Raw genomic sequence first — 27,350 nt, 5'->3', positions numbered from 1 at the left:
ATTTTCATTAGAACTATCAATTTAAGGGTTCTCTGAAATATAGCAGCTCCATTCTTCTAACCAAAATCTGAATAGTAAACTGCATTGCCCACCCAAGTACATTTTAGCTTCTGAGATTCAATATCCATCAAATGTATTTCTTTCAATAAAGCCTTTAATCTTGACAAATGAGATTAGACTCTTGGACCCCTCAATGGATTGTGGTGATCGTGGACATTCCAATAAATTATATGAACCATCATTTACCAGAAAAAAGAAGAGCACATGCTCTCACTATTCTGCTTTAAAAAGACAATAACTTTAAACTAAAAAAAAAAAAAAATGGACAAATAGGACAGGAGAAATTAATTTTAAAGACATGAGGAAGTCAAATATCCGGAAATTAAGACCACAAAATAACCTTAATAATAAAAGAAAGTGACAAAGTAACAAGGTGAAAGCCAAGTGAAGACAGAATATAGCCAAGGCTTCACCGCAACAAACCATCAAAGGTGTGCGTAAAAGCAGACTTCATAATATATGAAATCAATGTATCAACTTGTTAATAAATCGAAAAGATATAGATTAAGGCACAATATTAACATGATACCAAAAAGGAAAAATACAGCTAAACAAACCATAACACGAATAATAAGGCAACAATATATTTGGTTTAGACCCTCCTTAGATGTGCCCACCTCATCTTCTTGACTAAAGATATATTCTTTAACTGAAACTAGGTCGAAGTCAGTAATAGAAAACAAAATGAGGATGAACAAGCCCATATCTAGCATTGATGTTTCTGGAAGCATGTAATAGAGCTAGAATGTCTTCACGTCATACAGCTGTGACTCTCAAAACATTTTGAGAAATAAAAGCTATTATATCAGAGTTAGACAAAACTTTATTCAAATTTATAAACAAATTTATAAAAGTTGAACAGTTCTTTTTAAAATATATATAAAAAAATACTGAAACATTCATACATAAAGAGTGCCTTACAATGTATATTTCATAAGTTATTTATAATAAATAAAAACAGACCTATTTAACCCCTTCCATGCTGCGCAGATTCCGCCGCTGTGCTGACGGAATCTTGCGCGGGCGTGGTCATGACGGAACGGTTCCGTCATGAGCACAGCTCAACCGTGGCTCATGACGGAACCGTTCCGTCATGAGCACCGAAGGGGTTAAAATGAAAAATCTTAAAAGTACGATTTGAATGTACATACAAGGGGAACCATAGTTAAAAACATGGCACTACAACCTTTTCCGTTTTTCTCATATCGTAAATTATCTAAAAAAGTAAATGATTATTTTTATGTAGGGCCATTTTAAATAAGTGTAACGATAGTACAACACAAATGAATTCTAGACAGTTGGTCAATGCTACCTATGATAGATTAAGAGGGTGGGGTAAAAGTTTTCTAATATCACTATAAAATTTCCAAAGCAGCATGAAGTGCAAAATTGATTGTATTGCCGTTTCATCATAAGGGCATCTAGGTAATTTCCGAGGCCATGAATCAGTTTTTGGAAACACCATAAAATGGTGGACTGACTCTAAACATAATCTAGTAAGCAAGAATCTGTAGTATACATTTGTTACTCCAACCAAGTAGTCTTGTAACCCCTATGTCTATTCCAAAATAATTTCTTAGCTCTTGCAGTAATAACAACTTTTATTAATCTCTGTATTGCAGAAATTAATACGTAAATGTTTAGATTTAACTCAGTGAGCTTTTTGAATATTAACTAATGATGAATCTGATTTTCCAAGGACTTAGATGAAAACAGATTTGAAAAATTTAGATATATCATAGCCTTCTAGACTTTCCAGAACACATGATTTCTTAAATTATTCCTACCATTTCTGTTTTCCAAATCATTGATTTAATTTTGAAGTGAGGAAATGTCTTTCTCCATTTTTATGCTCCTTATCTGAGATAGTCCATTTATCATCTTGTTTTTCCTGAGTTTTTTTAGTCTCGTCCATGAAAAGGGTGAAATGCTCTAATCTGCTTGCTCGAGTATGATTTTAAACTGGAGATTTGCAAAAGGCTTGACTGGGAAAGAAGGGAACTTTTTAGGATCTTTATTTATGGAAGCAATGTGAACAGACAAGTATTTCCTACTTTGACTGGAATTCAGGTGAGAAGAAACACCTATTTTGGGTGAACATTTCTCTGATTTGGTGGCTTCAGATAATGAGGTTTTCATCTTATCAGGCGGCTTCAAGATAGAGCTGTTAACATTAGAAGAAAAAATTGGCTCATTTGAGATTATAGATAATCTTATACTTCCTTCAAAATTATACTATATATTATTGAGAAGTGTATGAGACTCTCAAATATTTAGTTTAAAAAAGAATTTAACCATCTATGAAATATGACCAGTGCATTCAGAATTCTACAGCAGAAAATATATCAAAGCTACAGCAGGTACTTGTCAATATAAATGTATCCGAGTAATAAACTGGCCACTCAATAAGGCAAGCAAATACCCTTGACCTATTTAATTAATGACTCGCAGTGTTTTAGACCCAGCATTTCAGCTTAAATTATATCATAGTGCTTCAAACCTTATACAAAAAGATGCAATGTTCTCTTCAGCGAGTCTGATGAAATCACAAATTGGCAGGCACAATAAGTTTCTTCGTGAAGGCAATCTATGCTCACCACAAACACCACACTATGCAAGGAGGTGCCACACCTACCATCTAGTTCTTATAGGTACTCCTACTTAATCAAAATTATGTTCGTCACCTACACCTATACTTAAACAACACTCTCTGATGCAGTGGGCGACCCCCCCCCAACCCTGAAGCTCCCTGAAATCTTCACATAAGGTAGTTACTCAACGTTAACTTCTGTATTATGCATGGTGTCACACTTAACATTACAGATAACAGAGCAATTAGCATCACTAATACTCAGTATGACATTACCAGTGATACATTGTTAGTAAAGTGTTGTTAGTGAATGGTAAATTCACTAACAACACACAGTTCCACACATAATTTCCATTGTTTTAATTTGGACAACTGTTTTAACTTTATAATGTTGACATATATTCATTTGTTTCCATCACAACTGAATGAAATAATAGAAAACAGATAAAAGCATCAACAGAGTGCATACAATGATCAAATTCACATTGAGATCGTTACTGGCAATCTATACATAGCTCATGGGTGGTGGGGGTGTCTTAGAGTCTTGATAAGTCAAAGTATTTATACTGCTCCAGAAGTGGTGCAGGCTTTTCTCCAGCAATAGGAAATCCTTGGCTCAATCTTTTCACCGCCATCAAGAAAGTGCAGTGTCAAAGCTAATGTGCATTGAAGTTCCAAACATGGCTACCTAGATTGGAACCCGGGACTCCAGTATGTCTGTATTCACCAACATCACAGAGTTGCTTGCAGTGCTTAATTTGTAAAAGAGTGCTAGTGCCCAAATGTCTGCTCAGAAGACCACAGCCAGTATAATTGAATGTGAACATGCCGAATACCAAGACTGCAAAGTCTTAACTCCACCTCATGTCTCTAAAATCCAGTACCAGACACTCCATGTCCCTTTAACTCACTCTTGCAGGTTCCTGCTTTTTCCGTTTTTGACTGTTTTCTGTTTCTCATCCTCCCTCGTTCCGCTTTGTGTTTTTGTCCTCTCTTGCTCTGTGTAAATATTTGATGAGGAAAAAGTGCTAGTCCTCGAAAATGAGTGTCACTGGCCCCCACCAAACCACCGGCTCAAATTAAGCACTTATTTATGTGCGCAATTCAGCCACTTTTTTGTCCGCTGTAAATAATACTTAACCAAAAATCATTTGTTATGCAAAAGGCAGCCAATAAATCGGAGTATGTGATGCCTTCCAACGTTCCTAAACTTTAAATTTTTAGTTCATTTTGCAGAAAAGTTTCTTTGGGACGCTGAATATAAAAGCAAACTTTTAAATGCAACCACTGCAGCTTTGCCCGCTGTTTCCTAACCGAAGCAATTGTCACCAAAGTTGCTCATGAAAAGTGCTTTCTATGGACCTTAAGCTAATTACTACCAAACTTTACTGTAATTTCTAGCCTGGTTTATATTAGTGTTTAATGAATAACGTGGCAAATTACAGGGTATGAACTACATATTAAAGGATAATGGGAAGGCCGCCTATCAGGGAGATGTTTGCTTATGAATGAGTTTTTTCTGTGGTAAATTGTGATCCATTTTGAATTTTAAAAAAGCAAGTTGATTGTGTGTGCTGAATTTCTTTTGAAAACATGACTGCAGCTATATTTTTCCTTACTTTAGGTGTACAAAGCACTTGTAATAACTCGATTCACACAGGAATTAACAATACATCAATTTCCTCACTACAAGGCCATGGACAGTCATCACCTCATAGTAACCCTGCCTTTCATCCTTCGCTCCGCCTTGCTTCTCTCAGCAACCCTTCCCTTTCCACATCGGCCTTGAGTGGCTCTCCACGACGTCGACAGACACCCGTCAGCCCCCTAACTCTTACACCTGGAATGGAGTCACAAAGGGGACTTGGCAGGCAATTGTCACCAACCAGCCCGCAAAGTATGTCTACCAACTCACAGGTAAGATGCAGCCAGATGCCTCAAGATAGTTATCTACACCCTCCATGTGCTGGAAAAAAACATGTTTCTTGCAGCAAAGTAAAATATTTAATTTAAAAGAAAGGAAGACCCCGGGTAATGACACACCAGGACTCAGCACACAAAAAAATTGTCATCGTTTTAAGAGCTAACCTAGTCCCTCATTAGTATGAGACCTATTTTACACTATCAAATGATTGAGTGGAAACTAAGGGCCAGATTACGATGTTGGGTGGAAAGACTTCGACCAGCTGTCGAAGGCTTTCCGCTTGACATCGTAGGTTTTAGTCGGACCGCCGTATTAGGAAGACGGCGGTCAGAGTAAACCGTGTGGGGGGATTCCGATGTGCTTTGGTAGCCCCTTGCCCCCTGGCCCATGCGGTGCCTGCCATACGATGCAGGCATGTTTGAAAACATCCATTTCCCAATGGCAACTTGTGCTGCGGCCTTTCCGCCCGCTGCAGAAGCGGCCATTGGGAAATGGAGTTTGCCGATTGCCCATTGGGTGGTTGCATCCAAATCCAGAGGTCGGAACCACCGACCTAGGGTAGGTCGGTTCACGTAATTAGGTCCTAAGTGATGAGTCAAAAAGATGTGTGCAGGTAAAACAAGAACCTCATGGACACATTCTGGTTACAATACTCCGATTTTATCATTGATGTATGTAGATCTCTGTAGGTGAGTATAGGTGAATAGGAAATAAAACTCAATCCCTTTCGTGCCTTCCTGCCTAAATAACTCATGGATGCTGTTGCACCACCTAGTGTTATACTGTGTGCTGGAAATGGCAAGCCTGGCAATGGCCCTACGCGGTTTGCATAACTGTTGAGTGGATTTTGACTAATCCTTCGGTGATTGAAGAACCCACTTAAATTGTATCCACCATTGTGATTTCAATTATTTACTCATCTCGCATTCAGTAAAACTGCAAAAGAAAGGAGATCGCTCTTGCATTCATTGTCAAGAAAATTGCAGATCAGATGAGACGTCAAGTGTCCTACAGACTTATATGAAACTGCATGCAATGCTTAAGTTGATCTAGTGGTTTGCTGTGGAGCCCACTGGCACTCATTTTTGGTGACCGGCACTTATGTTTCCTCAACAGACATTGATAGAGAGCGAGATAGAATAAACACACAAAGGAAAAAGATGGAGGCAGAGTAAGACAGAAGAACCGTCATCAAGGGAGAAAGCAGGAACCTGGAAGAGAAGATAAAGGGGCAGGGAATGTCTGTTAGTGGATTAAAGAGGCATAAGACTATGCAACCTTGGTATTCGGCGCAGCAAAATGTACTTGCACCAGCCGCAGGAATCTGTGCAGAGCTTTGAGCACCGGCATTCATTACAAAAATTAAGCACTGACTGCAGGCCTATATGCATAATGTGTGAGGAGGTCATGAAACAGCCTTGAGCGGAATTTGCTACAAAGTGACAAGAAATTAGACCTCTGGTGTAATTTACATGGTGCTAAATACAATCTGTAAATGCAAATGGCACTGCAAGTTGTGGAGGTCAATGAAAATCAACTCAAGAGGCATGCCACACAGGCTTTACGTTTTGTAACAGGCTTATCACTAGACACTCATAAGGCGATGTGAGGAATGCTTACAGATGATCAAATCCACTAACATCACTAGGTAGCATTTCAACCCATTTCCGTGGATGTCCGTAGAAATTATTTCAGGGGGCGGGGGGTATCATTTTAATGTCATCTATCCTCTGACCTGTCATCACGGCGCATGGTGACATCATCTCAATACGTAGTTGGGAAGTTTTGAGATTGCTTATGTGGAGTCATGTCATGGATTATAAAGAGATTATTTGTAACAATATCGCCCTTTTATATATCGTAATGGTCTAGGAGGGCTTTGAAAGCTGCAGCAACTTTAAACACACGTGATGCTTACATTGGCATGTCAGAACTTCAGGACGCAATGATATGGATCCTGTAGGCCATTGGCAGGCAGAGCACAGCTGCAGTAGGTAACCTCTCACCAAGACTACAGCCACCCCTGTGCTCTTTACTCCTGCATCTGAGTCTGCTAAAAGTCAGTCAGAAAGAGGTGGGGAGTACATCAACAGTTTGAATGAGCAATGCTAAACAGCTCGTCTACTGGCACTACAGAGAAAAAACAGACAGTATAAAATGGAAATTCCACGTGTGATATTTCCTCCACCATGCTATCTCTATGGTGAAAGTAATTCCATCTGTAAATTCTTTTCTAGATTGACCACTTTTTTCATGAGTCAGAAATGTCTCCATTTCCATCTATTCCTGAAACAAGCCCTGAGCTACTCAATTGCAAGACAACGCACCAGAGGCCCGAACCATCCTTTTGTTCTTTTACAGACCAGAAGATTCCTAGCACACTCCTCTCTCTTTCCGACTCGCTCTATTGTCTGGACTGACTTTGTGTCCTTCAAAGTGCCGCCCCTCACATCGCTGGGTGACTGTAACAAGATGCTGCTGGCCACACAGAGAGCAACTGGACTTGTCAGTTCACCGAGCACAAGTGGATGACGGCTGTGCTGCTCAATCCCAGACGTGGTTGAGCATTTTCCTGCCAAGAAAAAGGGCAATCTCTTCACAGTCAAGCCAAGCAGCGAACGCATTGGGTCTGACATCACTGCAGCGTCCCCCAACCAGCGCTAGGGAAGGAAGAGATGTTAACATGTTACCAATCATGAGTCAGTGCTGCAGTTTGCCGCTGCGCCATATAATCCTTCTTCCGTTTGCCCTGCAGCCCAAAGGGGTAGGCTCCATGGTGCAAAGCTAGAATACTGAATATCTTAAACTAGAAGATCGCCTGGCATCTGAAGGTTTAGCTGATTTGCGTGAATAATGCCAGACACGAGTGAAAAATCCAGGAGGGGGTGGCAAGTGCCTCCCCTTGCGGACACCCATGCCCATTGTGTTCCGTCCACTGTGCCATTGTAGGCAGGGCCCATCGTATGCAAACCAGTACAGACCATTCTTCTCATCGGAACAGCCTCTCCCTAGGCTTAACACTAGGATACAGTCATGGGTAGCGCCTCCATGTTATTGACCTCAGAGCATCGTCCATGTTGTGAGGAATAAATGGTCCAAATAATAGAGTTGTGTAGAACACATTTGTATAATAGGGCTAAAAATGTTTTTACACTTTTTACATTAAAGAGAAGTAAGCCCCAGTTTGCATCCCTGAAGCTCAGAGATGTGGATTCCAGGGGCAATTGTCCTGAAGGGCATGCCGCCCAAACTTTAAATACTGTGCCAATCTTATTCCTACATCACTGTCAGCTTATTAGATCTGCTTCACACTAAATTAAATTACAAAAGGATTGGCCCCTTCCATAAAACTCAGGTCAATTATGCTATTTGCTTAGGGATAGTTGTAGGATCTAAAAGTAATTTAGGGTTTGCCCCAGTGTTTTTTCATTGTTTCAGACGAATAATGCGGAGCACAAAAAAGGACATTGTTGCTTCTTCTATAGTACACATACCCACACCCTACAGAGACCTATAGACGTGAATGATCAGGCTGGGGTACGATGGTGTATTTTTGGCTAATAAACCAGGACGTGTCTGTGAGGTATGTTTTTTTCCCCCCAAGCAAACAGCTTTTTTACCAGCTCTGAATGTTCACTTGCTCATTTAATAGTGATGAGTGGGAGACTAGGTTAGCACTTGTGACCCATCCACCAGGGTCGTGAATTTGAATACTCCTCTTTTTTATTGATTGAGGATAATGAATATAAACTAAGGAAAAGGACAAACCATGGTGCCTAAATCCAGAACAGCTGTTTCGGATAGCATACAAAATTTAATCCCAAGGATTTCAATTGGGAAAAACGATTTTACCTAAACTAGTTAACTTAAAAAAATATAAAGACAAATGGAGAGCTCCATTTCGTAGAAACCTATTTATAGTATCCTTTTTTTTTTAAAGTGCCTTATTCAGTGGCTCTACTTAAAAGGTGTAAGATTTAAATGTAGTTAATCTGAAAAATGAGTTCTTTGGGTTTTTTTCTATAAGGATTGTATGGATTCTTTTTCCTTTAGTTTACTTTCCCTTCTCATGTTCGTCACTTTGTTAACTTTCACTTTTTTCAATTGTTGCTCTAGTGTTTACTGCTCACACTCCATTAACCTTTATCAACTGCATTTTGTTTCTCACTACCTAATTCTCTTACTTTCTATGACATTTTGTGGGGATTCCCTTCTGTGCCCTCATTACTGCAGGTATCTTATTACCCACTCTGCCTCCTCCACCCTTTCCTATTTATCTCTCTTGTCTTGTGCACTCCACTTACATTTCCTGATTTTCTTCTTCCATCGTTGACAAATGCTCTGTGTCACACATTTCACTTGGGAATGCCTATTTATATGGCACTAACAAACACTGACATCACAAGAAAAGATCCTGCCTCATCTTGGATTGAGAACATCTATTAGCATTTTATGGGCAAACCACCCTTCTGGAGAGAGCAAATTATTAGGCTTTTCTGTGCCCTTTTTCTAAGAATCATGGTAAACAAAGAAGAAGCCTACGTTCGTTATCTTTCCATCAGTGCTGTATTCCACAAGTCCAACACTGCCATCCACGCCCAGTTTTCTTGGTATCTTGTGGAGTGACTGCCCCTGTGGCTGCACGTATGGAGGCACCAGCGCAGTTTAGGAGAGGTGAGCGCACAGCGTGTAGGTTAGTGCTGCCTCTCTGTACATGCTGCCTGACTGCATGCAGTGCTCACTTGCTCTCCTGCCCACGTGGGGCCTCCGGTAAGTTCTCAGCCCAGTAATAACATCATGTTGCCTTACTCTACTCTTAAGTGCCCACGTGCAGTGTAAATTCTCAAATGTTTCTCAATTAAAGAAATATAGTTCTCCACCATGGGTTTTCTCGCTTATAGCCATAAACGCTAGAATATCTATGTGCACATTCAATATCACTTTAACAAATTTTCTACCTTTGAAATTAAATGTAAGCAATTAAGGTATACACTTTAGAAACTGAATGTTATCTCTTTTTTTCTTTGTTACTTAAAATAAAATGCAGCAATTTAGTACATATCCTTCACCTGTTAACTGAAAACCACCACCATAAAAGCATCTTTTAAAACTGAGTAACAAGTTGTCGGCTATAATCAGGGTGAAGACCGGCCCTGGAACTTTAGGAATTACTGACAATGCACTGGCCCATTATGCCTTGCAGAGTCAATGCAGCAGTTTAATTATTTCCAGCGCACTCAGACCCTTCTCCAAATAGAGCAATCTATTTCAAAGGCTATTTTTAACTGGAGTCTCAGTTATTGTTGGCGTGGAAGGGTGGGTGAAGAGTTAGTTTTCACTCCCGCTCTCTTCATATAGGCTTGGCTAGGATACTATTAGTCAAAGGAAAAGTGACTTGTTTTACCCTTTTAACCAAAATCTTTTCTCTCCTCTTCCTGCTCTATAAGACACAATGTCATCGCTTTTTGACACGTCCTTGTGGGGGAAAGAAGTCTTGGAAGGATGGGTGAGATATTTTGATACCTGCCTTCAATACTCCCATTCCTTGAAAAAAGTGCAAAATCTGCTTACAGTTCCCATTTCTTAGGCTTAGAGGTAGAAAGGGATTTCAACTGGGGGCAAAACATGGGGCAGTACCTTTGGGTGTCCACCTGCTCTAGAAGGGTATGAGAATAGAAATCCTCCTCTTCTGCTCTGGTGGTAACGAGGACTGACCCTTGGATTTACCAGAGCAGTCCTCATTTCACCACTGATCTAATTTCTGGTTCGCTTCAGGGGATCCAACAGTGGGCTTCCTATTCTGTGACAAGCTTCCTTTCTCTGCGGGGGAAATCTCTTAATGTCGAATTTGTGTTGATACTATCCATGTCAATATTTTATATGCCAAATGCTAAGTTATGGAAATCATCAGGCCTCTTTTACAGCCTGCACAGTCCTCAGCTGAGTAGCGTCTGCCTATCCCTGGTGGACATGCTCCCTCCTAACCATTAGAGCTAACAAACACAGGCAAACATGCCAAAAAAACGAAAAACATGAATGGCCTACTAAACAGAAAAGAAAACCCAGTCAGAAGTATCCAAGAAAATGAAGACTAAGATCAGTGGCTCCAGGTTATGACCATCCAAGGGTTTTTACCTAATGGTCCCACGTATTAGGCATGATGAACCAGCAGATGAGTCACTATTCCCTAAATTAGACCATCAGAATATGTTCCTTTCTTCCTTTGGGGTACTTCTTCTACAAACTGACTACTTATTTATACTGCACAGAAGGTCTATAACATTTTGGGTTGCACATCTTCATCTCCCCTGAAAAAAAGAGAGTGGAGTGATGTATCAAAAATTGATCCTTCTAGGTAAGCAGCTTGTTCCTCTTTTCTTTAGGGGTGCTATTACAGCGTCACATTGGATTCAACACACTTGTTTGTGGAGCTACTTTGTAGGACGAACAGAAATGACTTGATTAATTTAGAACAGTGCATTAGGATTTTTTTGCTCTGGTTTAAATTGTCAGAAGACATAGCCTTTCCTGTTTATTTTTCATGTCTACAATGAGATCCAAAAAAATGAAGAATTAAGTGAAGACACAAAGTCCTAAGATAAAGAACAAGGAGTTTAATTTAAATGCAGATTTTAGTCTTATTTTTTTTAGAGGCCAAAAATGTTCTTCCATCGGTAGCTGTAGCACTCTGAACAAGGTGCACTCCTTCAATGCTGCAAGAAAGAGTCCACTGCTAAAACAGAGAATCCTTTTCTCTGCCACAATAAGGGAACATTTGTAATCGCCTCCGTTTGTATCAGAGGCTAACAAGAGACAAATGGTCATGCAATAGCATGCTGAATGGGTACATAATCTATTTTGCTGCTTTCCACCCAGTATGCAACCACAAGCGTTGAGACCAATTCCCCTGGTGTAACTAGAGCAGGAAGTGCAATTTCTCTTTTACAACAATGCATTAGTTAGTCCCAACACATCTTGGGAACAAGGTTATCTAATCCTGTTATCTCTTAGAGTAGAAGAATGCCCTTGGAACATGAAATTGACCAGTCCTGAAATAAATTTCTTACCCTTATGCTGATGTGTGGAATTGTCTGATCAACCTGTAATTGCCGTAAGTTAGGTTGATAGGAGGCTCGAAATGGCTGCATTGGGACACATGTAAGACGATTGTTAGTCTCTACTCTAACAACCAGTAGCGGCAAGAGATCTGTGTATGGAGCAGTTTCCGGGTCAGACACATGGGTGATTTTTGGTGGTTCTTTTTAAACAAGAGTATAAATAGAAGCTTGTCAATGGCGGTGGACTCTTTTACCTGTTTATGTCCTCTTTGCATAATGTTGGGGAAACCCTTTGGTCCTGGTTAGCCATAAGATATGGGTCTTTTTGTCATTACTCATGATGTAAATATATAGATACCACGACAAGTGGAGGGCTAAACCTCCACTAGCTATGTCGGATTCTTTCTTGAAAGGCGTGAACTATTGGTTGAATTATAACAAATTATCTTATATGATTAGATGTTTACAGGCACCATATTTTTTTTATATTTGGGGGTTCGGTTGTAAGAACTTTACTCTGATTGGTCCTTAGTTGTGTATTATGAACATTCATCTATCTGAATCAAACAGAACAGGCTCGTACAGACAGTATTTTAACCGTCTGATTACTAGTTTGTGTGGGGAAAACCAATTCGTTTTTTAAAAGAACCCTCACCCACCAACCTAGTTGGTGGCATGCTTCATCATCCCACCCAGGATGCCGAGTGCACCCTGGGCTCATACAGATAATATTTTAACCGTCTTATTAGTTTCTGTGGGAAAACCAATTCTTTTTTTAAAGGAACCCTCACCCACCAACCTAGTTGGTGGCGTGCTTCATCATCGGGATCCCACCCAGGATGCCGAGTGCACTCCGGGTGTACTGCGACGCCTGAATTACAACGGCGCTGGTGTTTTTGTTGTGCCAAGTGAGGTGATTTGTGAGTTAAAACTATCTATAGGGTCCCCCTTAAGATAAATATTTTTCATTACCAGGTCTCTAAGACAGGATTAAAAAGAAGGGGCGTAATATAATGATAATACGTTTTCATAGATAATTCACTTGTTTCATTTTTCGAGATAAGACTCTGGTGACTGAAATCGTTGGTTTTCAATGTTCCCAGCAATAATGAACATTCATGTAGTCAATCTGACTTCTGAAGACTTGTATTTCTTATAGTGAGACTTACTTGAGTAAAATAGAAGATATTTTAACCTTTCTTTTCATTTTAATTTTCCTTTCAATTCTCAACATTTGCATATATTTGTTGATAGGCTTTTCTGGAAAGCTCATTCATAAAAACCACCCTTTAAGGGCTTATGAACGTTTGATTTTCTGATACAATAGCAACTAATACATTTACATTGTTATATGGATTGCGCTGAAAACAATTTCATATAGAAAACTTTGTCATGTGAATGATTTATAGGTATTATTTGTTATAATTAGAGCTACTTCTGTTTCTGGTATCCCTAGAGGACATCTTGCACCAGCCTGTGTTGTGGCTATTATTGATTGCTTGTGCTATTCAAGTTCTCACCTGCTGTTGAATAGACATTTTGTCTCCAAAACATTAAAATATATACACATTTGTTTGTCGGCCCCTAGCTTGCTGTCTCATTTCCCTACATTTTGTTCGACCCCTAGTTTTTGTTTGCTCCTCATCTGTAGCATTTTTCCTTTACTGTCTCCTAATTGGAAAACTTGTGTCCTTTCAGTGCTTGCCTTCAGGGAATTACTCCATGGGAGTGCATACATTTTCTATTTTCTTGCTCTTTCCCTCATCATCCATCTCCAACAGCTATTCTATAGCGTACCCCGGTTGACTGTTATAAAATACTTTTTAAACCTCATTCTCCTCTGTTGCACCCCCCAAACTGCGCTGCTCCTGTTGTTCAGCAGCCTTGACTCCATTGACTCGTTTGATGCGCCCTAGCGGTTTCCCGTCACATTTAAAAAAAACAAAAAAGTAAAATAAAACCAGCATTGGCATAGCCAATAGGTCTCGCCTTTGAGACCTTATAAGTGTTTGGCCATGCAACAGTTGCATAACTAAATACTTATAAGGTCCCAAAAGCGAGACCTTTTGGCTATGCAAAGCGATCGCGATCAAACATCAAGGCGGCCATGCGGCCGCGAAAGTACTCGCGTCAAGCGCAGCGCACGGCCGCGCACATGCACTGTAGCTCTAGGCTGACCTGGTAGCACTTTTTGGAGCCCTCTCAAAAAGTCTCGCCAGACCAGCGCATGCGCTGGGTCAGGCGAGACCTAAAAAGGAGGGCCCAGCTGCTATAATTTGCTACTAGGCTACTCCTTTCTTTTAACACACTTTTGCACATATTTATTTTTAAATTTACCACATCAAGATTAACATCTATCATCTTGGAACTTCCTCATGCATGCAAAGTAGCATCTTCCTTCGTCACACATGGAGCTTAGTATTACACGTCTTTATTCATCTACTCTAACACTTACTTCACAATTGTACAGAGTCTTTCTGGAGCCTAAAGGTTTTCCTCATTTCTAATTCGACACTTTATCTCCCCCCCACCCCCCATTTAAATAAGAAATTGCTTTTTTTTTACAAACTATATATAGATGGACATATACAATTAAATCTTTTCAATCAATCTTTTTAGTGCTTTAAATGTTCGACCTGATCTTGTTCTGGGAAACTAAGAAGTGTCATCACCAATGTCCAGGATCTGCTTCAATGGTGTAGAGGCAACTACAGTCACTGATGTTTCAGACGCAGTCTCTCCTTCAGCAGTTAGATGTGATGAACGATTATTTAAGTGACTATAATGAGACAAGTCTCTGGTAATAGACTTCCCAGCATGCTGGGCAGTCACCATTTGCCCCTTAGTAGACAGCACTTGAAAAGGTTATGCATCATATAGACCATCACATCTTCTTCTCCGCATTTTTGGCGCGAGCACTGCATCTCCTTTCTTAAAGACAACGTTTTTCACATGTAGGGCCTCATGTAGGTAGCCAAATACCGGTCGGTAACGGCCGATTTTCGGTAATTATACCGTTACCGACCGGTATTTTGGCTATTGGTATGTAGGGGGTCAATTTCTGGAATCGGAATTTACCGATTCGGTAAAACTACCGAATCGGTAAAATTACCGAATCGGTAACGTTACCGATGTGGTAATTTTACCGATTCGGTAATTTTACCGAATCGGTAAATTCCGATTCCAGAAATGATATGTAGGGGGAGTGTGTGGGTGTGTTTAGGAGTCGGTATTTACCACCAACTTATAGTTGGTGGTAAATAATTAATGTATGTGTGTATGCATTTTGAAGCGCGTAGCAGTGTGCAATGTGGCATACATACATGCCCTTAGGGCATGTATGTGTGCCACATGTGCACACATGGCCGAATCAGGGGTGCAACAGGGTGTCAATGTGACACCCTGCCACCCTTGCATGTTCTCCACCATTACCGAATCGGTATTTACCGAATCGGTAATGAGGCATACCTTCCCCTCAATGGGAAGGTATGCCTCATTACCGAATCGGTAAATACCGATTCGGTAATTACCGAATTGTAACGAATCGGTAAAAAATACCGACTCATTACCTACATACGAGTTACCACTTCTTAAATACCGATTCGGTAACGTTCGGTATTTTAGAAGTGGTAACTGGTATGCTACCTACATGAGGCCCGTAGTCTTTTGTCAGCATGCGCTTTCATCTTGTATTTGTTAGCCAATTTGTTCTCCTGAGTTGCTGTCTCATCTTTCTTTCTCCGATTGTTCAGTGGAGATAACTTTGGATATATTGCTCTCCGGAACATCAATGCTGCAGGACTTTCTCTTGTAGTCGAGTGGGATGTTGAATGATAAGCTCTCAAAGTAGAATTCAACACAGTTTTCAAATCAAGCTTAGCATGCTTCATTGCTTTCTTTAGTGTACTCCTAAAACACTCAACAAGTCAGTTGGCCTAGGGCCACAAAGGTGTGCTCTTCCGATATCTGTATATTCAAATGCTTCAAGAAATCTTTAAACTCTCGACTATTGAAATGTGGGCCATTGTCAGACTTCACTGTGGCTGGAACACCCCATGTCCCAAAGATGCCATCAAGTTTTCCAACGACTTGTTCTTGATAGCAGTTGAAAGATCTTCAATTAATGGAAATCAGAAGTATTCATCCATAATTACCAGCAGATGATGTCCATTGTATAGTGGACCAACAAAGTTAATGGCTATATTCTCCCATGCATGCTTTGGGAGCTCTGACATGTTCACGGTTTCACGGTTTAGTGAGTAGTTTTTGTAGAGAGGCAGTTACATAGGGGACAGGCCTTTAATTCCTGTTCAACCCTGTCATCGATATGCGGAAACCAGCTTTTGTATCGGAGAGCTTGTTTTGTGGCAGCGATTCCAATCTAAATATTTTCTGTCGCTGACTCTCTGGAATCAGAATTCTCGACCCTCGTAGTATAACTCCTTCCTGAATTATGGACAGTTCATCCTTGATCTTTTTGTATTTGTTATATTTACCATAACTGGTGAGCGGTCGAGGTTGTTGGTTCCATGACTGATGTGTAATTATAACATTCAACTTTAACATGTCACTATCATGACTCGTGGCAGTGACAATCTGGGCTAATGAAATGGCAGCTGGTGTGTTTACAGTGAAGTTAATATAGGCCTCAGCCTTCTTGGATGCAGTACTGTGATCTTGTATAGGCGCTCTGGAAAATAGTCAGCAGGGTCCAGATCTTTCTCTGGATGATGCACAATAGTATAATTACACTTTTGTAACCGCAGTCCCAGTCGTTCAATGCAAGGATGCATTTTGGCCTTTGAATTGCCAAATACGGTCAGTAACGTTTGCTGATCATTTACCATCATAATAGGTTTTCCATTCAAGAATAAATGGAAATGTTCACAAGCCCATACCACAGCTACAGTTTCTTTTTCTGGTTGTGGGTTCGCATGTTGTGTTTGGGAAGACTTCTGCTTGCATATGCCATAATATGTCTTCCAGCATACGGGTGTCCACTGTGCTGTGCAAGGATAGCGCCTAACCAGACTGGACTAGAGTCAACAACAACCTCTGTATGAAGCTTAGGATTGAGTATTCTATTTCAGTAGCATTCTCAATAGCTTGTTTGATTTTCCTAAAACTTTTCTCACATTCATGTGACCAATGAAATGAAACCATCTTTTTAATCAAGTCTCTCAATGGGTCACTCACAGTGGCAAAGTGTTGTGTATATCAAGTAAAGAAAGTGGCCAGGGATCAGCATTTGACAGTTCTTGTACTTTAGCAGGCTCTAGTGTCCTACTCCCATCAAAAAAGATATGGCCAAAGAAATTTTGCTTTGTTTTATGGAACTGACACTTGTCTGCATTCAAAGTCAAACAAGTAAAGTAAATAACATACTTGTGTAAGAGCTTTAAAATGCTGCTTTTGGGTAGCTTAGAAAATATTTCATTGCTGTAATTGAACACATTCATGACAGACTGTATGATGCATCAAATGACGTCTTGAAACAGTTCTGCAGCGGATGACACACCAAAACGTAGTCTTTTGTATCGAAACAGACCAAAATGTGTAGAAAAGATTATAATGTACCTGCCATCTTCTCTGAGTTCTAACTGAGGATAACCTTTATTTGAATCAAGGCGAGAGAAGACATTTGCAACATTTAATTGAGTCTTACTGTCTGCAATGTGTGGACATGGATGTTGTACTCGTTCAATTGCCTTGTTTGCCTGATGCATGTCAACGCATTTGCGTACAGCTCCTTCACTGTCCTTTTTAAGCACTACTGCTATGAGAGAAACCTATGGCATTGTTCCAGTGGAATGCTCAATAATATCATGCTTAAATAATGATTCAAGTTATTTTTCAGCAGCTCCTTGCAGATGAAAAACAATTAATCTATGTCTCTGAGCAACAGGACGGACATCTTCATTAATATGTGGCTTTACTTTCATGAGCATTGATGTTGGAATTCACAGAATTCACTTAACATTGTGCTTTGAAGTACATTGATGGGTGATTGCACCTTTTTGTTCTTGTTTCATTATCGCAACAAATGCAGCCCATGTATGCACTTTGGTTTTCGATGGCATCCGTTGCGGTAAAGGAAATAATTAATTGTATTTCTCCTCGGGCATAATGTTAATTGATGTACCACTGTTGATAATGAAGGTATAGAACAACCATTTACTTTCAGTGGAATGATCGGACAATGTTTATTACTTTGGTGCTTTGGCATGTCGATCTTTCTCCGACTATCATTTTTCTTCACAAATGGACAACCAAAATGCCATGCTTCTGAGATAAACATCAATATGGCACAATCACTGTCTTCACTGTCACATGATACTGGCACAGAAGAATTGTTTCACAATGATTTAGATGATGATCAACTTCATTCAGTGTCGATTTGTCTTAACTGATGTCGTCGCTTAGCCTTGTGGGTGTGTGTCGAGCATTGCTTCTGGAATGTTCTGGCGGCTGTTTTGTTTGCAAACTTTCAAAATGGTTCTCCTTCTCACAGCCTTTACATATCAGTCCAAGAGCGGGACATTTTGCTTAGTGTGAAAATGAAAATCCACATCTAAAACACAACTTCTTTTTACATGTAGACATCACTTTGTGTCCCTCATTCTTTTGTTTTGGCTCACTTTTCACACTCCTGATGGATTCATTCTGGGCACTTCCAGCCTGTATGTCAGCGGCTTGTCTATTAGCATGCTCTTCACTCGCTCCAGACTAACAGTTTCTCTCAGCATTCGTCTTCAGAATGAATCTGACAGACAAGCATCCATCAATAACTCTCAGATGCTTAGATTCTTCATCATTAAATTCATTCAACTTACAATGTCTGATGAGTGTGTCAAGTCTGTCCACAAATTCATCAATGGTTCCACAAACTTTCTGGCATTCATGATTTGAAGATGTATACCTTCGTAATCAACATTTGGCATTGGTTTGAAATTGAGATTGAACACTTCTTTAAACTGACAATATGTGAATTTTTCGTCCGTTCGCAGCATTTTCTTTATGACTTCTTTTACACTGTCAGCAGCAAGATTTTTTAAATGATCTTTTTGTTATTAGTTTCTTCAAGTGCATCAATGGAATCATCAAATGTATCTATCCAAGCTGTCCAGCAATGTCCAATATTTTGCTTTAGGGAGATATCAAACGGTGGTAGTGGTTACAAGTAAGCAGCAGTTCAATCAGTTTATTAATATTTTGAAATCATGCTTAGATAGTCATTTCAAACAATTCATATACACACGTAATACAGAAAGCGCAAATAGTATTTTAAAATGTATAGTTTTACAATAAAAATTATTTGTTACTTATTTGCTTTACCCGCCCACATACAAGCATTTAAAATCAACAAATATTAGTTTTACCCACGTCCCTTCAATATAAAAAAACTTCAAAATCACTCCTATTTCAAAATAAAACAACAAGCCTTATCCCCCCTACAAGGGAAACATTTCTTCCATCTTATTTCCATACAGGGTTAACATTATCTTTGTACAAAGTACAATCCACTTGGGTGCAAACTGGCTCAATAGATTCATGGATGCAAGTATTTTTATCTCTTTGGCAAGTAAGAAATAGACATTAGAAAAATGATTTACCAAGTGCAAAGAGCAATATTATAGTAAAAATAATTAAATGGTACTAGAGGAAGAAGTATAATTCAGCAGTAGTCTCTAGGCCATACACCTTTAGATAAAATTGACATTAAAATTTTCTATACGAAAAATAATCACTATTGAATGTGCAAAAAGTGCTTTTCCCTTTGTGCAAAATTAGACAACAAAGTGCATGTGCTATTTTAGGTAATACTATTAAGAAAAATTACCTTTCCTCACAATACCCCTTTCTTATGTTGAAAATATAACGACTTCCATATACCCATCCCATATCCCTAATGCAGCTACATTTTTTTCTTAGATAACTGGTTGTAGACAATGTCGAACTTCCCTACTGCATAACACAGGGTATATGAGTCATTCTGAAAATCTGTAGCTACAATGTTTATCTAATAGCTTCAAAACTGAGGCAAATTTTAAGTAAATGCAAAAAGGTAAGTGGTCCCCTTAAACAAATGGAACATGAATCTTTATCCATCCCTGCTTGCTGAAATAGCTTCCATTGTATAAAAGCTGGTACTTGTCACAATCTAACCTTTAATGCCCATATCCTTATATGAGCGCACTTTATTTCCCCGCAGGTAAGAGTAAATATGCCCCCCGTAACTTACATCATATAATTGGCACAGGTTATCTTTATTACTCATGTCTTATAAATCACTCCTACAGCCCTCCTTAACTAGATGCTTTACAATTTGCTTCTGTTGTGTAAACAGAAAACCTTTGTTGTTTCTCCCCTGCTGCAACATCTAGTGATGCCTTAATATCCATTAAGTTAGCCATCTACCTTTTGGCGTACTTCTCCTCCAGGCAGGATTTTATAATTTGCCATAAGGAACCCTCGTCTGCTTTAAAAAAACCCAGCCAGTAACTAAGGAGCTGTTGCTTGTATTTAAATAAAACGTTTGTTAGGCCCAGTTTAAGCCTCAATGCACTGTTCATCGTTCCACTAGGTAGGCCCAACCATTATACATATAGTCGTTATATTTTGGCAGAAAAATCCATTTGAGATATTCAGTGTTGTTTTGTATTTTTTCTGCACAATGTTATTCATTAATGCGGCACTGTGTGCACTTTCTACTGCAAATGTTTTAGAGCATGAATTCAGATGTTTGTAGTCTAAAACTAGACAGTATGAATTATCTGGTTTTATTACAGGAAACTAAGGATTATTAATTGAAGAGTTGCAAGTTTCAATTACACCCTGGTATTCAAGTTGATCTAAGATCTCCCTGAACTGTTTTTCGCTTCTTGTTTTATTGGGTACTGGGTACTATTGGGTAGTCGTTTTTTAATGGGATTACATGGTTAGTTGACTCCGCATCCCACCCAACATGGTTGCGATATAATGCTGGAGCAAGTGCTGCCGCCCACTCCTGCGCGTATGTATGTTTTAAGTATATTGGAACGAGGTCGGAAAAAGCTAGTAAAATTACCGTTTCTACCTATGGTCACTCCGTAACAATTTCAGGCGGCCAATCTTTTTTAGCCAAAAGGATGTCATATCCATAAGTCAGGTTCTCCTGAAAGAGACCTTCAATTTTTCTGGGTTTGTCCCCCTCCATTTGTAGTGTTATTTCATGTAACCTATGCAGGACACTTACCCTTGTACAGGAGTCTCCACTGTGATATGTTAATTCAACTCCGCTGTCACCAGAAATTCCATCAGGTTCTGGTAAGCTTTTGTTACTTCTGCTGCACTGTCTAGCATCGTCAGAGCCCATTCCCCGCTCAGAAGTTGAGTCCCCAGAATTCTGGGCATTTCTAACTTTAAGGCCTTTTACTTTCTTCTTTTTAAATTGAAGTTTTGATTTTGGCTTCTCTTCTTTTTGGAAGTATAGTCTGAAGAGCGTTGCGTGTCTCTGGACATTGTATGCCCTTGTTGTCTGTGTTCTGACCATCCTTCCCTCTCAGAGATTTTGATGAACCCTGAAAGGAACAAGAGGAACGTGTATCAGTATCCTGATACCGGTTAGGTTTTTTTAATGTTATCACAATTCCTTTAGGTTGTACCTCCTTTCGTTTAGGAGACTCACCCCTGGACTGTGATCTATTCTCTCTATTCTTTTGCTTTTTATTATTATCCCATTTCTTCTTTGAAGAATCAGGTGCCTGCTTGGTGTTCTCTTTTCCAGGACCACCCATGAATTGAGGTTTTGTTGCTCTAGCTCCCAAACTATCTCTACCTAATTCAGCATAGGTGTCTTCGATAATTTCCGCTAATTCATATTCCTGTTGTAAAGAAGTGAAATCCCACAGGCGTTGGCGATTGCCACTGCTGCTGCCTCCCCTTTTATGTTTGCTAATATAATAGCTGATACCTGGGCACAATTTACTAACAATTTCATCCCTATCTGTCTTAATACATCAGGATTTACTGCTAATAAAGGGATACTATAAGTTCTGGTATATATGGCAGTGAAAACTGTGCCCCGAGAGGTACAATCCTCTATCTGGGCAACTATTCCCATCGGCTAGCTGATTGTTAGCATTCTCTTTTTTTATTGAGGGCTTGTGTGTGGAATTGCTGCCTCTAACTGTGTTATTTTTGGGCTATCCAGAATGGCATTTGCTCACGTCTAGTGGGCATTTTACCCATAACTACGTATCGTTTGTGGTGTTATTTTAGTTGTAGATCCCTGAATGTGTCCTGCTGGTGTAGCCCTTGCTGACTGAAGTGTGAGTGTTCTCATTTCGAACTGTCAGGTTTCTGTAAAGTTTTAATATTTCTTTATGAAGTGGACATAAGTCTGCTACTGGAATTGTGTCAATGTCTGGATGTGGTGTGTATGCTGCTACAACTGGCCAAGTTGCGCCATCTCTTCTGAGCGGACCGAGTCTCACTTTTTCTTTTGTGTGTGGGAGGGCGCCTTTAAACCAGTTTATGCGCTCCTGGTAGGTAAGAGGAACTTTAATGTCCTCATATGAACATTATTCATTTGGTGTTTCATCTTTAATATAAGAATGAGCCTCAATCACGAATGTGACTGTTCCATCCCTAGCTGTGACTCCATAGTCTGCTAGTTTTAAAGTATGATTAGTTCTGACATTTTCTGAAATGTTTATTTCATCTTCTTGTTCCTCCCTTGCTGCAGCCGCATGTTGTGCTGGTGCAGTGGCTTCTTCGTCAGCCATTATTTTGAAAAAGAAAAATGTTTCAAGAAACTGAGATAAGATTTTATGCACAATAGGAACTATTTGTTCTTCAAGCTTGATAAACCTAAAGCCAATACATAGGATATGGCTACTCAGCTGTGGTGTATACTTCCCTTTCCATTTCAGATGTCTCTGGAAAAATGTGAGTAGGGGTCTTTGAGAATAGCACGGCTGAACTACTCAGATTTCCCGTTAAATAAGTACCAAACCAACGTTAACGGCGCCATGTTGTGTAGTTCATATAAACCTATATAGGATCTGTGCGTTTAGACAACATAGACTGTGGCATTGGTGTCCAGACTGATTCCAGACACCCCCACCGAGTATGTTCGTCCTGTATATCAGCTAGCTCACATTGCCACTGTAAACTCCTCTTACCAAGGAGAGAATAGTTCTTGGCAACTAACAAACATGACAAATCTGTCCCATCAGGGACCGTGGAAACAGTACAGTTACTCGTGCTCACTTGTCTCAAAGTGATACACAGAATAAATGGTGGGTACATTTTCAATAAGCATTTATTGAACCAGCGTCATTCTAGTGTAAACTAGTTGTGCTGAAACAACTATAAGACAGAAACCAGTATAAATGATTATAAGCACCAATAGAGTAAAAGGATGGTAACAATGAATACAGGCAGTTATAAAAATACATGAGAGTAATAATGCATAATCCTACGATGCGACCCTAACTAGTTGTACCCAAGTTTACCTAGCATGTATGTAGGTGTGGATCCAAGAATCCTTCTAGGATAAAGTCATCCCCTTTACCTGAAGTGAGAGACTGTGGGACCCCGTCTTGGTCTCGAGATGGACACCCGTGATGGATGTCAGACCACTGCAAACTGGAGTGTCTGCGTGCAGGAACCGAAGTGCCGTGCGTCACTGTCAGCATGGAAGTCCTTTTTCTCCTCTCCCTGCCTCAGCAAAGATATGGTGTTTATATACCCAAAGTGGTACCCTCAGGGGATCTACCTTGCTGTGTCATGTCGTACTTGTGATGACGGACGGAATGACCCTTATGCATAGTCATTATGCGGGAGATGGTAGTCCTGCTGAGTTTTCAAGAATCCTCATGCATAATGGATGAGGCTAGTTTTTAAGGAAACCCAACGTCCCGCTAGCAGTACCATAGCTAGGTAAAAGGTCAGTCCCAGGAACCATTATGTAGTGTAATGGCTGGTGAAATATAGGTGAGAGGTTGGATTGCTACCTGAGCCTATATTGGGGTACCTATATGAAACATAACAGGGAGCCCTTTCCTGAAAGCATAGTGGTGCAGGCGTCTTCAAGTAAGATTTACTCCAACACGTTCCCTACTATTCCTCCTGATCAAGAGTAAAAATGGGTGGAGATGTTCAGGAAATAAATCTTTTCGTTTAGCAGCCTGGTGCTTTGATAAATGAGTGCCAGCTACCTGCTTGGATTTGGAGGCTCATGCTCTCCCTAGGGTCCCTGAAGAAATTCAACCTGCCCTTGCCCAGGCCATTTAGGACACTTGTGACCCAGCCATGTTCCCAATTTGCTATGGCTTGTACATCACCAATTTCATCAGGCTAGCCATTGGCACCAGTGTTGCTATTCACCACCATGCTTGGCTGCAGTCCACTTGTATTTCGGGAGCTGTTCAGTCATCCCTCATGGGCATGGGATTTTACTGGACATGACTGTTTGGAGACAATGCAGATTCCACTCTTGAGCAGTTCAAGGAGAACAGAGCCTTGGCGTGACCGGATCGGCGGTGGCAATGGCCGCCTAGAACTGAAGCTCTGTGCCGACCCCGCACGCCACAGCCTAGAATGACACTTAAACACACCCCACCCCACCCCTTCAAAAAACGAGGATTCCGGGATCGAAAGACTCACAGCAACAACAGAGCCGACAATCGCTGAGAGACCGCTAGTACCTAAAATCAACCGTGGCAAAATCCAGGACCGAAACAACAAGATGGTGCCTGCGACTTGCTGTCCCGATAGAAGCGGTGCCAAGAACAGCACTGCTTCGTTGTTGCGTCCCTGATAAGGGAGCGGACTCCGGAGCGGCCGAAAGGTGAAAACATTGTTGGGTCCAAGGGGTGATCTCCATTTATACACACCGCAGGAGCCTGGGACATTGTAAGTAGCTCCTGCACCGGGCATAGTAGAGAAGTTCTGGGGGGCACCGAGACGGCCTGGGTGTGACGCAGTAGTGGCAGCGGGAACTGGCATATCCCCGGGCTGGCAGCGGTGATCGAGTAGCCTATACAGCCTTCGGCAGACACCCGCTGAACCTCGCAAACGCGCCTGAGATCGCAAATGCCCGGGCTTGGCAGCGATGCTCCCCTGGGACAGACGACCACACGCTGCAACCCCTTTGACCAGAAGTGGCGTCAGTGTAGCTGGGAGGGCAAGGAACGTCTTCTCAAGCACCCGACCCCCTCAAACGCAGCGCCAAGAGCAGGGGCAGCCAGGAATCCACTGGCGACAATAAGGCTGGGTCAGTGCAGCCAAAACCCCTCGTAGCAGCAAGGATCACCTACAGCAGGCTGGGAAGCAGAATCAAAGGGGCGTCTGCCCAGGGGAACATGTCACTGTGATACTATTGGGGTGCACCACTGCAGCGATCTGGTAAGTGCCCCTCTCCCAGATTCAACTGTAGGAAATGCGGGGGCCCAGCTATCCTGGTGGAGGAGGGGAGGTGGACGCTATAGGACCACCAGGAATCTAAGAAGACCAGAGAGCACCCAGTGGGAACCGTACTGCCGGTAAACGTTCACCCGCCCCTGGACAACAGTCACCGGTCCTTGGAGGCCCCTCTCCTCTTAATTTGTGCGTATCCTTTCTTTGGGAGATTGTGGGGAACGGGTATGGAGGCATGTCTAAACAGAAACTTCACATCACACATTTGGGCTCACTTGACTTCCTGGCGACAGTTTGGAATGGTGCGCAAAGACCCTAAGCAAAAGCAACAGCAGTTTGAAGTCCTGACGAAGAGGGATACTCAACGATCCACTGCAATGGCGACAGAGGCTGCCGCAGGTGCCACAGGAGGAGCTGCACTCCCGAATAACTCAGCCTTGCTGTCGGAACTAGGCTCTACATTTAAAACACTAGATACCAGATTTGACTCTCTAGACCAACGCCTTGATTGAATGGGAGAGAGGATTGTTCCCCATGACGTCAGACTGGATATAGTGGAGGGCCGCACATCGGACCTGGAAGACGGGGCAGCTCAAACTACCAAGAGAGTAGAACGATTGGAACATATATTAAAGACAGTTGCCGCAGAGAATGACGAATTAGAAGCAAGAAGCCAGAGGAATAACGTGCGAATCATGGGAATTCTTGAGTCAACCAATACAGGAAGACTGGACCCGTTCGTGGAGCGACTACTGACAGATCTGTTTGGGGCAGATCATGTTTCAACCACCTTTACCGTGGAACGAGCCCATAGAACACTTAGTCCCCGTCCTAATCTGGGTCTACCGCCAAGACCAATCATGGCACGATTACTACATTTTAAAGACAGAGACACGGTACTTCGACTTGCCAGAGAAGCTGAGACATTGACATATCAGGGCTCCAGCATTTCATTCTATCCGAACTCCACGGCCCTGGTGCAAGAAGCCAGGTCTAAGTTTTGGGGGTGAGGGGGCAAAGTAGTGGTCCGGAAATTGGGTCTGTGCTACATCATGTTGTATCTGGCCCGGCTCAGAATCGATGTAAACGGCAAGGCAAGATTATTCGATACTCCAGACGAGGTCCCAAACTTTTGCAAACACTATGCAGGAACCAGCAGCATGGGGGGTGGCTCCTCTCCAGGGGGTGTCTCCCAGGAAGCTCTGTCGGGGACAAGTGCAGATTTATTTGCAGCAAGTTAAGAGCAACCACTGGCCTGATAAACAATATACAGCAGAGCTCCATTACCAGTTAACTCTTGACGGTAACAATATGGTTATAGCTACTGGGCAACACTGCGAACACTCATTCACATAAATAGATGTTCCCCATAGGAACACAATGACACTGAACTTGGGGGAATTGCCATGTTGGCATTATGTGCAGCAACAGTTAATGGGGAGGAGGCACAGGGGTATCACCCAGTGGACAGCCACAAGTGAGGAGGGGGAGGGGTTTAGAATTGTCTGATCATACAGTTGATGCAGGTTTGAGGTTTCATTTGTTAGTTTGTTGTATCTTTTTTGCAAAGCAGGAACAGCACAGATACACATAATTCCAGTTATGGCTCATAAGATAGAAACATGGTGCTGCACTCACATTACCCTATTGACCTGGGACATCCGTGGGCTGAACAGCCCTAAGAAGTGCAGATTAGACTGAAGTACATATGGCAACACATGGCTGATATAGTATATCTTCTGGAAACACCTCTCTCACCATTATCCCCGTCGAAATTTGCATGTACCTGAGGAACACATCAATATTTCTCCAACTACAACTCATATGCTCGAGGGGTAGCCATACTGATTAGTCGGAGGGTACCGTTTACGCACATATATACTATATCAGATTCGGGTGGACGGTTCTTGCTGGTAACAGGTACAATAGCTGGTCACAAAGTCCTCTTGGTTAACGGGTATGCCCCAAACACTGCCAATTTTGCTTTTTTTGAACAACTGTAGACACACATAGACAAACTATTGGCAGACCACATAGTGTTTGGAGGAGATTTAAACATATTGCTAGACCCAATTCTGGACAGCACGGTGAAGGCCCCAATAAACGGTCCTCGATCTCTCGAGGTTCTACAAGATGTGTCAGGACCATGATCTGATGGACACATGGAGATATCTGAATCCTTCCGACACTGAATACACCCATTACGCACAACAGCACAATACATGGATGAGGTTAGATTATTGGCGGCTCACTAGACCTACAATAGCATGGATTCACAATGTGAAACACTTACCCCATACATTGTCAGACCATT

General features: G+C 41.2%; 1 protein-coding gene across 5 annotated transcripts in view; it reads left to right on the top strand.

Moving 5' to 3' along the window:
* Positions 1 to 27,350, top strand: part of CRTC3 (CREB regulated transcription coactivator 3) — a 1,114,890-nt gene that overhangs the window by 1,009,891 nt on the left and 77,649 nt on the right. For all 5 annotated transcript variants that reach the window (XM_085644305.1, XM_085644304.1, XM_085644303.1 and 2 more), the window contains one exon: positions 4,275 to 4,567. In XM_085644305.1, coding sequence (XP_085500431.1) covers positions 4,275 to 4,567 — 293 coding nt within the window. The remainder of the gene's footprint in view (positions 1 to 4,274; positions 4,568 to 27,350) is intronic.

Source organism: Triturus cristatus, chromosome 3_1, assembly GCF_964204655.1.
Source record: "Triturus cristatus chromosome 3_1, aTriCri1.1, whole genome shotgun sequence".
Taxonomy (NCBI): Eukaryota; Metazoa; Chordata; class Amphibia; order Caudata; family Salamandridae; genus Triturus; species Triturus cristatus.
This window is presented reverse-complemented; position numbering and strand designations above follow the sequence as displayed.